This window comes from Gossypium raimondii, chromosome 9 (genome assembly GCF_025698545.1).
Source record: "Gossypium raimondii isolate GPD5lz chromosome 9, ASM2569854v1, whole genome shotgun sequence".
In the NCBI taxonomy this organism is placed as follows: Eukaryota; Viridiplantae; Streptophyta; class Magnoliopsida; order Malvales; family Malvaceae; genus Gossypium; species Gossypium raimondii.
In genome coordinates, this window is record NC_068573.1 from 43951936 (window position 1) to 43969392 (window position 17457).

At 30.7% G+C, this 17457-nt stretch overlaps 1 protein-coding gene and 1 pseudogene across 1 annotated transcript; both read left to right on the forward strand.

Annotated features, from left to right (window-relative positions):
• The first annotated feature begins 9925 nt into the window (after positions 1-9925).
• On the forward strand, positions 9926-17438 carry LOC105800076 (LEAF RUST 10 DISEASE-RESISTANCE LOCUS RECEPTOR-LIKE PROTEIN KINASE-like 1.2). The gene is made up of 4 exons (XM_012630975.2): positions 9926-10780; positions 15791-15820; positions 15930-16193; positions 16268-17438. Exons 1-4 carry the CDS (start codon positions 10012-10014, stop codon positions 17212-17214), a joined length of 2010 nt encoding a protein of 669 aa, XP_012486429.1. The 5' UTR covers positions 9926-10011; the 3' UTR covers positions 17215-17438.
• On the forward strand, positions 10788-15784 carry LOC105800077 (LEAF RUST 10 DISEASE-RESISTANCE LOCUS RECEPTOR-LIKE PROTEIN KINASE-like 1.2; annotated as a pseudogene).
• Positions 17439-17457: the final 19 nt, after the last annotated feature.

Consider the following 17457-nt stretch of genomic DNA (forward strand, 5'->3'; position numbering starts at 1 on the left):
CTACATAATTTATATTTTAAAAAGATTAATTATTATAAAAATTATTAGTATGATAAATAAACAAGTATCAAAAATAAAATAAAATCATTATATGTATTATGCTAGCCTAAAAAGTAGATGATAATATGAGTACTAATAAAAATAGCAAAAGAAAAAAAACATATATAATTTTTTAATTGTTTTAGTGCATATTTGTTGAGTTATTTCATATTTAATATTTAACATATGCTTCTTATCATCATCTTTTAGTCTTTGATCGAGTTTATTATCATTTGAATTTGATTTTATATCATTAAGATTATTAAAACTTCCTTTTATATACTCTTCAAGTATATGGACCATCTTAATTTCACGTATGATTGAAGTTATAAAATATTCAATATGTTAGTATGATGTATCATTTTTTTATGTTATACTAATGAGATGTTAATATGAGAAATAATTTTTTAGAAAATTACATTTCTTTTCAACCACATTTCGAAATCTTGAATGTGCCAAATTGAAGAGTTTACGAGGTGTCTATGATGCTTGTGACTAGCACCGTTCTTTCAAATAGTATTACACCTCGCGATATGGCGTAAGAAAACCTTTTCTATTTGCATAATTAGCCTTGACCGCATAATATTTAGGTCTATATTTTAAACGGTCTGTAAAAAGGATAAGATGAAATCGGGTCCCTTTGGCCAAGACTCTGTTTCGGTGATATTGACTCGATCTCATTAAAAAAAATTGAGTAACTCACTAAAGTGACACATAAAATCATCCAATCCATCCACTATCGATGAAAGCCTGAACACTATAAAATAAATCGTAGATAATTCCAATCAACAAGCTTTACTAATATCAATCTTCATTACAAACTCTCCATTGGACCCAAAAATCTACATAAAAAAAAGTAATCACCTTCGAATCCCACTTTGAGCCAGCTTATGAACAAGCAAAAGACAATTGTTAAATGACCAAAGAACTTCAGAGATCATTTTTCCCAAATCAACCACATGAAAGAAATTAAATGAGATACAAACCGTTACCAACAATTGGCTTTATACTAGCACTCCGTATTGGCTTCAAAAATTGATCGCTTTTCCCCAATAAACTTGGTAATAAGACATAACTCATAATCAATATCTACAACTACATTGTTAAGACCCTCTGGCCCAACAACTAATTCCACGTCTTCCTTCTCTTCCATTGAAAGATTCTCCATCTCTCTCTCCACTGCAAACGAAAGAAACAGATAGCATGAAAGAAAACAAAAGCAAACAAGACCTTTGACTATGCACTTAGGGCAGAAAAGCTAGAGGCAGGACGGCGCACATTACTATTAAGGTATCTGACGTTACTTGAATTTGAAAAAATATGTTGGATATAACAGTAAGTATTTTATATAAATATATGAAAAATACAGATATATATAAAAGAATCAAAGTAATGTAACTGAGAGATGCCATTGCCAATATTGGTTCGGCATATTTTTCAAAAAGTAGGGAATAACTAATAATACCATCAGCAGTATTACATATGTAGAGCTAACATCACCCTTCTTATTGGAATTTTGGTGTCATCGGTTGATTTCTTTTTATAATTATGGTTTATATTTTAATAATTTATCGTTTTAAACCATTTATTACTTCTTTTGCAATTAATTTTAATTCAAACATATTGTTTTTCAATCTATGAAATTAATCTCTAATTTATAAAATAAAATTCAATTAATAATATTGTTAATTCATACTTATTAAATTTGAATATGTGTCCTCATTCGGACTTTTAATTTTTAAATCAGAACTTTAAATACTGAAATAATATTATCAATTGAAATTTATTTTTATATAAAAATACAGGGATCAAATTCAAAGAAATAAAAATATAGGAATTAAATTTTAAAAATTTAAAGAGTATGAGGACTCGATCATAAAGGCATTCAACGATATAAAGTGAAAAAGATGCCAATGAGATTTTTCTTTTTTGGAGAGAGATGCCAATGAGACGTTCATTTAGCGCGGTAAAAAAGGAGATTTTCGAGTCTGAAGATATAAAATGTAAGCTTTCTATTGGTCGAATTTTATATTAAATTTATGTAATGATATATAAATTAGTGGCCTAAGAGATATGGTTTCTTAAAATAATAAAATTTTAAATTAATAATATAAAATTATACTTTAGTCCTAAAATGATAGAAATTGATTTAACCCTTTAAATATTTTCTGGTTTTCATTAGGGCAAAGCCAGAACAATTTTTTGGGAGGCCGGATGAAATTTTAATTTTTTATAGTATCTTTATAATTTTTAAAGAATTAAATCAAATTTTTATAATTTTAAGAGAGTAAAGTATAATTTTACCTTTATTAATTTAAAATTTTTAAAATATTTTAAGAACCTAAATAACAATTTTACATTTTAAAGCTCCGGGCACCTACCAGCACCTGGCTCTGATTGCAACTTTTACCAACCTCATCAATAAAATTTAGCAAAGATAGAAGGAAAAGCTAATAAGGTATGGCCCGGTGGGATAACGAGATGATATTTGATTCGAGGGTGAAATTAACTAAATAGAACCCTTAGCAATGCAAAGCTTCCAAAGGAATATTTTTTGAGCAATTTCCACACCCAAAGATGCACTTAAATCTTCAGTTCCTTCATCTTCATCCTTGCAAGCAAAATTACCATTCATTTGCTTCAACTTCTCCTCCCATTGAGGCCTTTCACTGAAACTGCAACTGGTCTCAGCATCGGTAAAATGGAGACCAAGTTTCCCATCAGAGATAAAGTGCAGGTAAAATCCAGTGGTTGCAAACGTAATCACACAAACCCTAGTCCTTCTCCTTCATCTTTTATAGAGTTCGGCTGCAGTGCTTGTTTTTTGTGTATTGTTGGGCCACTCTCGATGGTGTGGTGCATTGCCAAGTTCCCCTTTAAGATTGGATGGCGCGCTGCAAAATACGCTATAAACTCTAGTACTTGTTGTTATTGCAGATCAGATAAGAGGATTTCTGCAGAAACATACTCTTCATTTTCTGACATTGATTTTGGATGATTATATTAGGACTGCTTTCTTCTTCAAATTTTATAAAAAGTTTTTATACTTGATCCAAAATTTGGCTGTTCTGCTGCTACTGGTGTTAATTGCAAACTTTGTCTAAATGGTTGGATTGAAAATATCATATAATAATATCTCACAAGTTCAGAAATTAAGTTTAAGTTTTGTTCAATTCGGATACATGTTAAGTCAAGTTCAAGTCGATAAAATTCAATTTTGAGTCCATAGTCAGTACCAAGTCTTGTTAATTTTAATGTTTAATCAGTAAATACACATATTGCCGTCCGCCTAGTTGCCGCTCACTGCCATTGTTGTGATCCAGCTACGCACATACATCCATGTATCCACTTGCATCACTCCACTGCCTCCAACAACATTACCAAACAACTCATTAGATTTACACAAATTTTAAAATATGTAACTCGAATTGTGTCCATTTTGATTATATAAAATTAATATCAGACTCTGTCTAAATTCAACCCTACCATGTGTCGATTTGGATTTTTTAAACTTAAACATGTTTGTTTTAATTATCTTAAGTTTATGATAATTTAATTGGATATGAGTGTAATTATATATATATATATATATATATATATGAGTAAACTATTAAAATAGTCACTTTTGTTTGTCTCAGGTTACATTTTAATAACTTATATTTGAAATGTTATGTTTTAGTCACTCATCGTGTTGTAACATTTTAGTCACTAAGTCGTTAATTACCGTTAACAGTGTAACGGTAAGTTAACGTGGCACGTTAAGTCATCAATTCAAACGAAAAGTTTAGGTTAAATCTTACAATTGGTCCCTATATTTTTTTCGTTTTGAGTAATTTCGTTTTTTTCTTTATGTTCTTTTAACTCTTTTTTTCTCTTTATTTTCTATTCTCTTCTGCTTCTCCCTCTGTTTTCCTCCTTTCTTCATTGCTTTTAATGTAGTTTTTCTATGTTTTCCATTTGTTAAAACTAATCCACAAGTTTACCTCACTCGAAAAAAATAATTTGTTCAAAAAAAAAATAAAAGTATAGGTACTAGTTTTAACAAATGACAAACATAGAAAAACCACGTTAAAAAAAATTGAGAAGAGAGGAAAGCAGAGGAGAATAGAAAAAAAAAGAAGAAGGAAAGTTAAAAGAACATAAAATAAAAAAAAATTAAATAGCTCAAAACGAAAAAATATGGAGACTGATTTTATAAATTAACCTAAAATTTTTGTTTGAAATGATAATTTAACGTGCCATGTCAACTTACCGTTACACCGTTAATGACAATTAACGGCTCAGTGACTAAAATGTTACAGTGCGATAATGTAAGTGACTAAAACATAACATTTCAAATATAAGTGACTAAAATGTAACCTGAGGTAAACAAAAATAACTGTTTTAGTAGTTTATCCAATAATATATTTGTGTTACGTTTGTTTAACCATTGTAATTGGAGCCTTTAATTACACTTCTAATTTTTAAGATTGAGAATTTGACTAATTAAGCGGGTAATTACAAATAATTAAACTCAAATCCAATTACCATAAGTATTTTCAAACATAACCATACATAATTTAAGTTAAAAAAATATTTTTATACAATAATAATATTTTAATTTTAGGACATATATTTTATTTTAAAAATATAATTATATGTTATTTTATTATTTTGTTAAATAATTTGAAAACTTTATTATTAATTATTTATGCATTTTAATTTAATAAATAATTAACTAAATACATAATATTAATTATTAATTATTTATATTTGGTCAACACTTAATTAATAATAACAATGAGTATATGGTTAATGTTAGAGAGAAAAATTCAACAATTACAAAGTAATAGAGTAATTAGATAAAATTGTTTAGGATGTTTATATTAGTTGTTAATTTTATTAGTAACCTAAATTTATATTTTAATTTTATTGATAGTTTTTATAATAAATAATTAATAAATAATTTTTTTTCTTTCAAAAATTAGTAAATAACCCAAAAACAGTGGGTCGTACGAGCCCATCGGTGGGCTCTCATGGACCCAATTATACGGCCACAGCAAGCCCTTGATCTGGGCATAAGGTCCCTCACGGCATCTATTCCTAAATATTAAAAGAATGTCCAATGGGTTTCTTCTACGGACACGCATCCTCTTTTTTTTCTCAAGCTTTGGTTGAGAGGGTTGCTTTGACTAAGCATGAAACAGGAGAATACCCAAACAGCTGCAATTTGCATGTAACAATTTTTTTTTTTTATGTTTCGTAACTGTATGTATATGTTGGTAATTTTTTAAGCAGGTCCCTTTTTTTTCTCATTATATAGAAAATTGGTAAAATTTCAATTTTGATCTCTATGTTGATATACTATATAGAAATATAGTATAATTTTGATTTTGGTCCCTATGCAATACTCAAATTTATTATTATATACCAATGGTCAAATTTTAATTTTGGTCCTTATGTTACACTCGAATTTAAGATTTAATCTTTATACTTTAATTTTTTGACAAAATTTGATACCTCGACTTTTACGATGTCATTGGTTAGTCCAAATACTTTAGTTTGATTGAAATGCTAATGTAACTTTTAAGAGTTGTAGACATTGTTAGAATATTTGTTAAATTCAAGTCCATTGCAATATCATTTTTTTGTTACATGGTTGCTAAGTATTTTTTCTCTCTAAATTTTAAAATCTTACACATGTGAATTTAACAAAAGAATTTAATCGTGTTAACAATTGTATTTAAATTTGAAAAATAAAGAGATTAAATTTCTAAAAATAAAAATAAAAACTAAATTTCAAATGTACGAAAAGTATAAAATTAAACTTGAAATATAATTTTACCTTCAAATATTTACTTAAATAATTTAACTCACAAAATAATTAACCCAATAGCATAAACCGTACTAATACCTATTATTTTCAGTGCATTTTTCTCTGTTATATTGTTGAAAAATATTTTCTAACCATTCTGCTATGTTCATACCTATTATTTTATTAGTTGTGTATTTACTTTTGGTTTGGACTCCAATTCCAGTAGGTCTTGACGCGGTTTAACTTTGAACTTGACTTTTAAATAATATTAGATGCGTTGAGATTTATATATTTAATGGAAATGAAACATGTTGGAAAATGATATTCCAAACTTGATAAATAAATTTTAAATAATAAAGAAATGAAAGGGTTTTCTTGAATTTGAATGTTAAGCTCAAAAGAATAAGATCTTCATTTTGATAATTTATCGAGGGCAGCTGAATATTTTGAGACAAGCAGTGTTGGAATTAGTTAAATTTATTAGAAAAATAAGTTAATAATGGGATTTAAATGTATAACTATTTGAAATCCACATCATTATTGCATTAACAATAATTAATAGTAGTATTATTTTGGAGCTAGTAATAGTACTTGAATCCAAAAATAACGTGGATTCGAATCATTATTGTACAAAATAAAATATTAATGCATTATAATCTAGAATATATTGTACCATAATCCCTAATACATTAATATTCCGTTTTTTTATATTGTTCAATTTTAATATGCTTTTGAAAGTGAAAATAACCTTTGCGTAGAGGACTTAGTCATGCATGCATTTATTGGTTGAATTTTTTTGAAGAATCTTACATACAGTAATTATGTGAATAATCTCTTCTTCTTCTTCTTTTGTTTTTTTCTCTTCTTTTGCCCTGAACACTAGTTCTATATTCAAACAAAAAAAAGAAAAATCTGAACTGATAAACTCACTTGTTATTCCTTAAAGGAAAAAGAAGCAAAGCACCGATTGCGATGTAGTCATTAGGTCAAATTACTCAAATGTCTTTGCAATATTTAAAACATGTTATTTGTCATTAGGTCAAGTTCTCATTTGTTAGGATGTTAGGAAAATGAGGTAGTTTTATATGTTTGTTATATTTTTAGAAGGGATAATATATAATTTGCCCCCTAAACTTGTTCATCTGTATTTATAGTTAGTTTTTAAAATTTTTTTGGACTTTGTTAGTTCTTGAATTTGTATTCTGTCAATCAAGTCGATTCCTTCACACTAATACCGTTAATTTGTGCTAATGTGATATTTCTAGTTAATCTAGTAGTGTCACGTCGTAGCCTCTCCAAACATCACATGGCAAACATAATTTATATTTTTTAATTTATGTTTGCCATGTGGCACATTGAGAGAATGCTATATGACACCATCAAACAGGTTAGCAGTGCCACATCATCACAATTATGATTGATGGAATACAAGTTCAAAGAACAAGTTTAAAAAGTTATTTTGTCTTAATTTTACAAGATGTATTTAAAGAGCTCAATTCCATAATTTCTTATCCGATCCACTTGCGAAATCTTTACTTATTTTTAAATAATTTATGTAAAAAAATTTGATACATACTTTTCACCTTCTCCATTCATTAAAAAAAAAAATCTTTTAAGTTTTTAATATTTAAAATGAGTCAATATATATTATTCTCGAATCATTTTAAAACATACACCTAATCTTACAAAATAATAGAATTAATATTCATAATTAATAAAAAAGTTAAATTATTATTTAATAAATTTTAATTTAATTTAACACCTAATTTTACTATTTTGTAAAAATTCTAAAGAATATGTGTGAAAAATAAAAAGAGATGAATGTTTGAAGAAAAAACTAATTTTTGCATGCCCTCTTGAAGATGAAATACCATTTCAATATAGTTTTTGTTGCATCCCCATACCCAATGGAAACAACTATGATGAATCATTGTGATATTAGTGCTACAGTTCTGGTTAATGAAAGCTAATTGGACAAAGTCTGGTCCCAAAATGACACTAGTTGATGCTACACTCTTGCCCAATCTTTTATTCTTGCGGCTTCTTCCTTTTCTTCTTTTCTAGCGCTTATTTAAATGCAAGTAAACAAAATTATTTAGGTGACAAAAGTTATTGAAACTTATGTAAATAAAATATAGTCCTTAAATTATATTTTTTTCACTTTAATTCTTAAAGTTTTATTTTAATCTATTTCAGTTTCTAATATTATTAGATATTTTAAATTTAATCTTTTAAAAATTAAAAATTAACTATTAAAATATTTAAATAATGATTATTAGTTATAAATATTCGCTTTTTAAAGCCTGCCAATTTGGAAGTTATGCATGCACATGATCACATGCTAATTGCTTGTGAAGGAGACATCCTTCTCCCAACTCATGCCTATATTAATTGGAATTTCTGCCTGACTGCATCTGTAAGGTGCAAAAATATTGGTTTTTTTAAAAAGATTTCGGTATTTGTTATTCACATTAAATCCCACTAAAATTGAAGTTGAACTTGATAGTTATAAGAAATTAATATATATATATATAGTGTATATTTATAAATAAAATCTTGTTGAAAATTTCAATTTAAACTTTGTTGAAATAAAATATAATTATAAAAAATATTTGTTGAGTATTTTAAGGTTATCTTCAAGACGAAATTGTCGATATTTTTAAGATTATTTTGAAAGTACTTCCAGGATTTTAATAACACTTCAAAATTATATTTATTTTAAAATCCATCAACTTAAAATTTTACTCAATTTTCGATAATATAATATATGTCCAAAAAACTTACAAACCCAATAACAAATAAAGTAAACTTTATGAACTTCAATAGTGTGGGTGATATAAATTGTGAGTCATTTTTCTGATACATAAATAAATATAAGATAAATTATAAAAATAATCACTTTTTTTTTTGTTGCAGATTACATTTTAGTCATTTATGTTATCATTTTGTTACGAAGTAGTCACTCTGCCGTTAAGCTCCGTTACCTTCCTAATGCCAATCTTACATGATAGTCCAAATAGGTTTTAAATGCTAATTTGGATGAGAATAGATTTTTCAGTCAAAATAGAAAAGAAAATTAAAAGAAAAAAGAGACAAACGATTTTTCTTTTTCAATTCAAGGCATAATTAATTTAAAATTTTTAATTAATTAAATTTATTTAATTGAAAACCTATTATCATTTTAGTCGGACATTCAAGTTGACATTTAAAATCTATTTGGACCGCCACGTAGGGTTGCTGTTAGGGAGGTAACAGAGCTTCACGACAGAGTGACCACTTCATAACGAAACGATAACATAAGTGACTAAAACGTAACATTTCAAAGATAAGTGACTAAAATGTAATTTAAGGCAAACAAAAATGACTATTTTTATAGTTTACACATAAATATAATACATGGACAATTATTGATACATAATAGTATTTAATTCATTTTTTGAAGGTATATTATAATATTCATGTGTGTTCATAGTTCATGAATTATCATATTAAATGAACCCGGACTCGCATCACAAGCGTATAGCTGAAATTATAAGACAAATTTATAGTTGGAATTACAAATTTGTCCATCGTTTGAGAACAATTTCTCATTCATCTATCATTGATTTTAAGCATGTTAATGTTTTATATTAAAAGATAACATTTTAGCTGAAAGGTGTTCATTAATCATCTTTTGTAAAACCAATTTCCAACAATTAGGGCCTCAAACAAAAAGAAATCTCTCTTAAACTAAAGCCTTTATTAAAATGTATTGAGCTCCCTAACAAACGTTGGTGTGGATATATTAAAAACAGAAGAAGCTTCCATCCCATACATATTTAGAATTGCAGTTTTCATCCTCATATTGTCTTTATTGTAATTACTTGGTGTTTTCAATAAGATGAATATTATTTATTTTATCATATTTTATATTTGATGAGATGATGTAGATGAAATTTCGACGTTGCTTCGTAAGCATTGCGTTTCTCGATAAACCATCGTAAAGGTCAAAGTCAATAACCTTTCTTATGAGCTCTTCCTTTCTCTTTCATAGAAAAGTCTAACAAACCAAATTTTCTTATTTGGTCAAATGGGATAGTCCAGTTTATAATTTATTTTACATTTTAATCGTAGAAATACTGCATAATTTTCCGGGTTTTATTAGTCAGTTCCTCCCTCTTCAGAAATTGAAAAAGAAAATGCATCATCAACCCTTCATTTCAACCCCTTCCATCTCCATCTCCATCTTCACTTTGTTGTTGTTTATCATCTTCCTCCTCCCAGTATCATACACCCAAGATGAACCCAGTCTTAGGCAGTGTTTTAATGGTTTTGATTGTGGAAGCGTAAAGGCCCTGGTGTTCCCCTTTTGGAAAGAGGATAGTCCTGAATATTGTCGCCAAGACGGCTTCCAGGTGATCGAATGTGAAGATGATCATCAGCCAGTCATCCGTATTGGCAAGACTAAATTCCGATTGGTTTCCGTGGATCAGCCTCTTTATAGAATGACAATCGCTAGTGAGGATTTGTGGGATCAAATTTGTAGTTCAGATCCCAGTCGTATAACAAATGTGACTCTGGGATACTCTTTCTTGCGCTATTCCGATAAAAACCACAACCTTACCTTCTTTTACAATTGCAAGTCATCATTTCCAGCACCAACAGCTTCAGGTCATTTCCGGTGCGGCCAAGAGTTAGTTCCAGTCTATGCAGATGATTTAGTGGGTAGAGGTTCTTATGAACAGTTTTTTCGCTCTTGCCAAGGCGGCCCTATCCAAGTTCAGGTTAATGAGAGCGCTTTCCAACAACTGCAGACTAGGGGGCCCGGAAACGTTGACTCTGAGGATTGGAAACTGGGATTTGATGTGTTCTATCCTTTGGCTGACCTTTTCTGCGAGAAATGCAAGATGCAGAAAGGTTTATGCGAAAACATGGCCTCATCTCGATATCCTCTCTGCAAACATCCTGGTACGCACAATCAATCTCTTCCTCTAATCAGTTCACATCTATTTGATTGCTAGAATCCCGTAAATTCCTAACCTCCTTAACCTTACTCAATCTGTGCTGTGAATAGTGTTTTCTCCTTTAATTTTTCCAGTCTACATTGTACAACTAGAGCTGGTAAGCAGCCATCACTCATATTCAAGCTTAGCCAGCCATAGGGTCAAAGCGCGTATCTTCTAACCAAGTTGTCTTAGGTGTGGTAAAAAAGTTGGTGTCAAGTGTCCACTATTAGATTCCGAAATGTTGGATAACTAAAATGGTACCTTATTTTTTCTTAGTGAACTTAATGCCCAAATTAGGGGCCATTGACCATATACGTGTCAGCTAATTACATGTATAAGATCAGCTGATCACTCACTAATTCGTACATTAACATTCCATTAGACTCTAACAAACTCTCTTAGTTAGGTTAGTGTTAAATTAAGCAATGGGATCTTGATGTTACTTGTACTAGAGATGAATGCTATGTTATAGTGATATCCATAGTGATGACACTGAAAACAGCGAAAACAATTAGATTGAATATTGTAGCCATAATTACAATTAGTAGCGACATATATTTTAAAATTAGAAAACCAACGCTTAGATGAATTATAGTGAGAAAGTACAAAGACAATTAAATTTATATTTATATTAAATAATAAAATTCATTATAATTGATATTATGTTAAATAATAAATAAAACTATTAAAATTATTTTAAAAATATAAAGAAATAAATAGTTTATCATTGTGCTTAAATTCACATGTAGAATATTGACTACAATTATAGTATGCTTACTAATTGGACCCTTGAGGCCTTGTAAGCAACTGAGGTCTAATGCACCCTATATTTCCTTTGAGATGTCATCACACTTGAGACAGGGTGACATTCAAAGGGTTTTAAAATGCTGTTGAATATTTTTAGGGGTTGTTGAAGGATGAAATCCGAAACTTATTTTATTAAATAAAACTTAAAAATAAATCTTTTGGAAACTTATATGTGATTTTTGGTTGAATAGAATTTCCTTCTTTGTAGTATTTTTTTCAAAGTTAGAAATTGATAAAGTCATTATTAAATTAGAATCGAATTATTTAACAAGTGAAACTTAAATATTTAGTAGTAACTAATGAGTTTAATTGAACTTTTTTCTTTATTTTAATTAATATGGATAAAATTTAGTTTAGTTTTGAGCTTAATTATAAATAATTAAATTTGAAATTGAATATATTTTTCACTAAATAAACAAAATAAATTGAATTAAATTACATGAGATAAATCAATTCAATTATTATTTCCAATTCTGCTCGAGCTTTAAAATTAAAACTAAATTTGCATAAATAGAAACTAGACTGTATGTTGGATGATATTTTGTCCAGTTGTTCATTCGGCCTATTGGGCATTGCAAACACCATAAAAATAGAGTGAAAATCAGAGTAAATAAACATTTTATGATGATGAATTCTGGAAAGAACAGAAATATAGTTGCAGTGATTGGGGTTATTGACCCGCAATCATGGTGAATCATTAGACCAATGAATAGTCATGGTGGAGATCCATTAATTCTTCTTTTTGTTCTTCCCCCATTCCCTCTCACTTGGGTCTTATGGTATCTTTCGGTTCTCTATATTATACCTACATTATCGATTTAGTTTTTGTACTCTAATTTGATCAAATTTAATCTTTGTGCATTTCGAAACTTGAAATTTTAATCTTTAACTTAAATGGAAGCATTTAAAAATGTTAGGTCAAATTCTACTATTAATTCCGTAGTATATATAAGTTGTGAATTTAATTTCTATTCTCCAATTTGATCATTTTAAGTCTCTATACTTCTTAAAGTTTTGAAATTTTAATCTTGGTATGTGGAAATAGAAAACTAATATTGCATTACACATGTAATAATATGATTGTTGCACAAGATTTATAGATAGTAGAATTTAACTCAATCAATTTAATGGCTATTATTTAAGAAAACTGAAATTTTAAAATTTAAAAATATAAAAATTAAAAATAACAAATTAAAGTACACAAACTAAATCAGTATAAAATTAAAAATAACAAATTAAAGTATATAGACTAAATCCTTATTTTCTCTTATCAATTTCTTATTTACTTGTCCATTGTCAGATTTGCTTCTCATATTGATGGCAATTAGTGGGATATATAGACATAATGGTACAAGAAAATTAATGTTAGTTTGGTTTAAAGAAAATATAAATATATTAATAAATGTGGAGTGTAATGATAAAATATATTGCGTTATATATATATAAATTGAAAGGTATATAATAAATATGATATTTGATGAAAAATTTGCAATTTCTTCCCTTATTCATAATTTGGTGGATTTTTTATACCGAAAAGTTAAAAGGAAAATATAGTGAAGCTTCTAATATATACTAAAATTTTGCACATAGTGATTGGTAAAAGTGACAAATAAAAGATAAAGAATTACTGTGAAATTAAACCAACTACTTTGAAGTTGGACTTGGTCTTCAACAGTTCTTAGTTGCAGATGAATTAGCGTTTTATATTTAGATAAAGTAGGTGTATTTGAAGCTTAAGCTACTATCATTTTCTACTATATATTAATTTCCCTTTAAAATTAGTCTATATCAGTTGGGATATGAAAATGTCAGTGTTTTGAACACTTCAAATATGGATACTTGAACAAAAACAAATGGGAAATTTTAGTGAATTTATTGAATTCCAACGGTGGATGTCTGAAGTAATTGATGATTTCTAGCTTCAAATGAAGACCCCACGTTAGGCTCTCTCAACCATTCGATCGGTCACATTACGTTTATTAACAACCACTTAGCTTTCTCTTTCTTTCAGTCTCATGGAAAACTCTACGGTGTATTTTTCTTTGAAAAGTTAATGTCCTTAGCTTTGCAATACTAAATGTAGGAACCCTTTCACTTAAAACTATTGACCTTCGTTCCTTCAACTTTCACTTCTTCCTTTCTCACAGGGAGACCTTCCTTTCCATGTAGGAAGCCATTTGCTGGTGTCTTTTTATGGCCTATAAGAGACTAGCTTTTGGTCTTAATATGATGCAGTTCTTTTTGACTGTTAGTTCCATGGCGGGCCACCTTAAAAACTTGTTCTTGCTTCCATTAATCTCCAATTTTTGAATCCGTCGATTGTCCCCAAAGAGCTCTTAAGTACACCCAACTTTTTTGCCTTAATTTCTCCCAATTTTCTTTTGGCCAATATCAAACTTATGCTATTTCCACACACTCCTCAAGTTTCTTACTTAGGTTGACAAATATGAAACACATGCTTAGACCCATCGTTTCCCACCTGGAATGCAATCGAAAGGTGTGGCACAAGTGATCCTCTTTTTGTTCAACGACCAAATCCTTTGGTTTTCTATTAATTTTATGTATGTATAAAGAAGTGCCCGCCCCACCCTTTTAACTTATTCTATACCATTTTATATTGGGTAGGTATAGACTAGTTTTCGTTCATGTCAGTGAGATTTCCTTTTCAGCCAACTACAAGGGGAAGTTTAAATAACAAAGGTTATCTTTATTTGATACTGGAGTTCTAAGCATAAGTTGGCTTCCATTGAAGCTTTTAGAATTTAGAGGGTAAGAGCCATTTGAAAAATATGTATAGTTTATTGGCCCATAGAGTTCCCCTAAATGGATGCATGAGATCAAGCAAACCGCACCATAGATTTGAACGTAGTAGGATGGTCAATCTAGGTAGGAAGTTGTGCAAGAAAAATAAAAACAATATCTTTGTCTTTGCTTTAATTGTTGTTTTGTCTTCTTTTCCTTTTCAAAATGCAATCACAATAAATTCACCAATTAAAAGCTAAAACACCATTAACTCTATCCAGTTCCCTTCAACTGCTTTTTCTTCTTCTTCTTCCCATTTCTAGTTCATGTCATCCCTTATTGCTTTCTCCTCAAATGGATCCACAAAAGCTGATAAACTTTACATCATTTCTGTCTTTTTTATCACCTTAGCAATAGCAACTGAAACCCTGTCTAGGGACTCACACTTCGAGGCTTGTATGCCTTGAAGTCGTGGCCACGGTCCCAATATAAGCTACCCTGTTTGGATTTTCGAAGAACAAGAATCATTCTGCGGCTATCCGAACTTCGAGATCACCTGCAAAGAGAAAGATCCTATACTCAAAATTTCTGAGGAAACTTGCATCATTAAAGATATATTTTACAACAACAATTCATTGCTTGTAGTCAATGCTGTTGTACAAGATGATTGTCCGACTACGCGACGAAATGTTAGCCTCGATCAAACTCCCTTTAGTCTTAGTCCTGACAATGTCAATCTTTCCTTTTTATACAACTGCGAGGAACAACCAAATAATCATACATATCCAGTAAGTTCATGTTCCTTTCCATTCCTTTGCTGTTTTCCACAAAGAAGCTTTGGAAAAGACTAACTATTCGATCGAGTCGTGCCGGACTATGATTGATTCCCCCATCTTCATAAACGACAATGTTAGTTTCGTTAGCTTATTAGACAAGAACTATACCAAAGTTTTGAAGTCGGGGTTTGTTTTGAACTGGACCGCACATAGTTGCAGCAGCTGTAAGAGAAGTGGAGGCCGCTGCGGTTTCGGTTATAATGATGAATTCGTTTGCTTTTGCCCAGACGGGCCTCATCCTAAGACCTGCAATGATGGTAACTTAGTAGGACATTCATACATCCTAACTCTACTAATACTTCCTTCCATTGCTTCTTCATGTTTTTCTTTTGTTCTTTTTCTTAATTTTAGCTTTCCTAATAAATTTTACTTAAGACGTATGTTATCAGTTAATCTTCCATTTGCATTCTCGCCCTGTATCGGTCACTAACATCATAGGCAACTCTAATATAGTATAACATTATATTGTGTACCCTTTTTTTCTTCATGTTTCATGGCTGAGGTTCAGATTTCAGAACACATAACTTGATCTAAACTGCTGATAATTGACCTTTTTTCAATATATATAATTTTTTTTTCTATTTCAGGCAACGTGAGAAGAACAAAGCTGATCGTTGGTAATATGATCCCCTGATCCTCCTTTGTTTCATTCTTAGTCAGTTTGTTGCTTCATGCATTTTCTTTTTCACCAAAATGACATGAAGTTTCAATATGTAACATGCGCAGGTTTCTGTGCCGGTGCTGGAGGTGTACTAATCACCAGCCTCTTCTTCTATTGCTGGCAACGTCACCGCCGTGGTAAAGGGTTCTTTAAATCATCTTTCATAACCGGCAAGAGTTCTTTGGACCGCTCTTTGGCGAGCGATTATGAGAAGGGTGATAGCTTTGCTTGTGTCCATGTCTTCACCTACGAGGAACTTGAAGAAGCTACCAACAATTTCGATTCCAATAGGGAACTTGGTGATGGAGGCTTTGGAACTGTATATTATGGTAAGAAAAACTTTATACTCGAATCATCAGTTTGTCAAAAAGTCTATTGTTTCATATCCGTCTTTCTTAACCAGGCAAACTTCGGGACAGTCGCACTGTTGCTGTTAAACGCTTATATGAAAACAACTACAGGAGAGTTGAGCAATTCATGAATGAAGTTTCCATCCTAACTGGGTTGCGCCATCCAAATCTTGTCTCACTTTATGGATGCACCTCTCGGCACAGTCGGGAACTCTTGCTCGTATACGAATATGTTGAGAACGGTACTGTCGCGGACCACATTCATGGTGAATGTGCTAAACCCGGGGCACTCCCTTGGCACATTCGGTTAGACATAGCCATAGAGACCGCAAGTGCATTAAAATATCTCCATGCTTCGGATATCATCCACCGTGATGTGAAAACCAACAACATCCTCCTCGACAACTATTTTCATGTTAAAGTCGCGGATTTCGGACTGTCTCGACTCTTTCCAAGTGATGTTACACATGTTTCCACCGCTCCACAAGGCACTCCCGGTTATGTCGATCCCGAATATCACCAGTGCTACCAGCTTACTAGCAAGAGCGATGTATTCAGCTTCGGGGTCGTACTAACTGAGCTAATATCATCGAAACCAGCCGTGGACATCATGAGGCACCGCCATGAAATTAACTTGTGGAACATGGCAATCAACAAGATACAAAACCGGGCATTACACGAGCTAGTGGATCCATCTCTCGAGTTCGAAACGGATGAAAAGGTTCGGAAAAAGATATCCTTAGTGGCAGAGGTGGCGTTCCAGTGCCTGCAAAACGAGAAAGACATGAGGCCGACAATGACTCAAGTGTTTGAGGCTTTAGTGGGCATACAAAATGAGGAATACAAGAAAGAAAAGGGTGAAGAAATAGAAATGGAAGCAGCAGAGGACGAGGGTGGGTTGTTGAAGAATACAGCAGTGCCTCATTCTCCAGATTCTGTGATGATAAAATGGGTTAGCAATGGCAGCTCTTCTACAACTACTACAACACCAAGTTTCTAAATTTCCAGCTATATGTAAATAGTATCATATATGTAGGCCATATAAGGGTGTATGAAAAAGTCAGCTTTTGTTACTAAAATTTCAGCTGATTCTTGCTGGGTTTTTTTTTTTGGATTAATCAGTTCCGAGAAAATGTTATTTTATTGTTTGGGAGGGGTGTAATGTAATGTAAGTGTAACAAAGGAATCTATGCCTTAGTTTTATGAATGTTTTCTTGCATGGAAGTTAGGGTCCCTACTATTT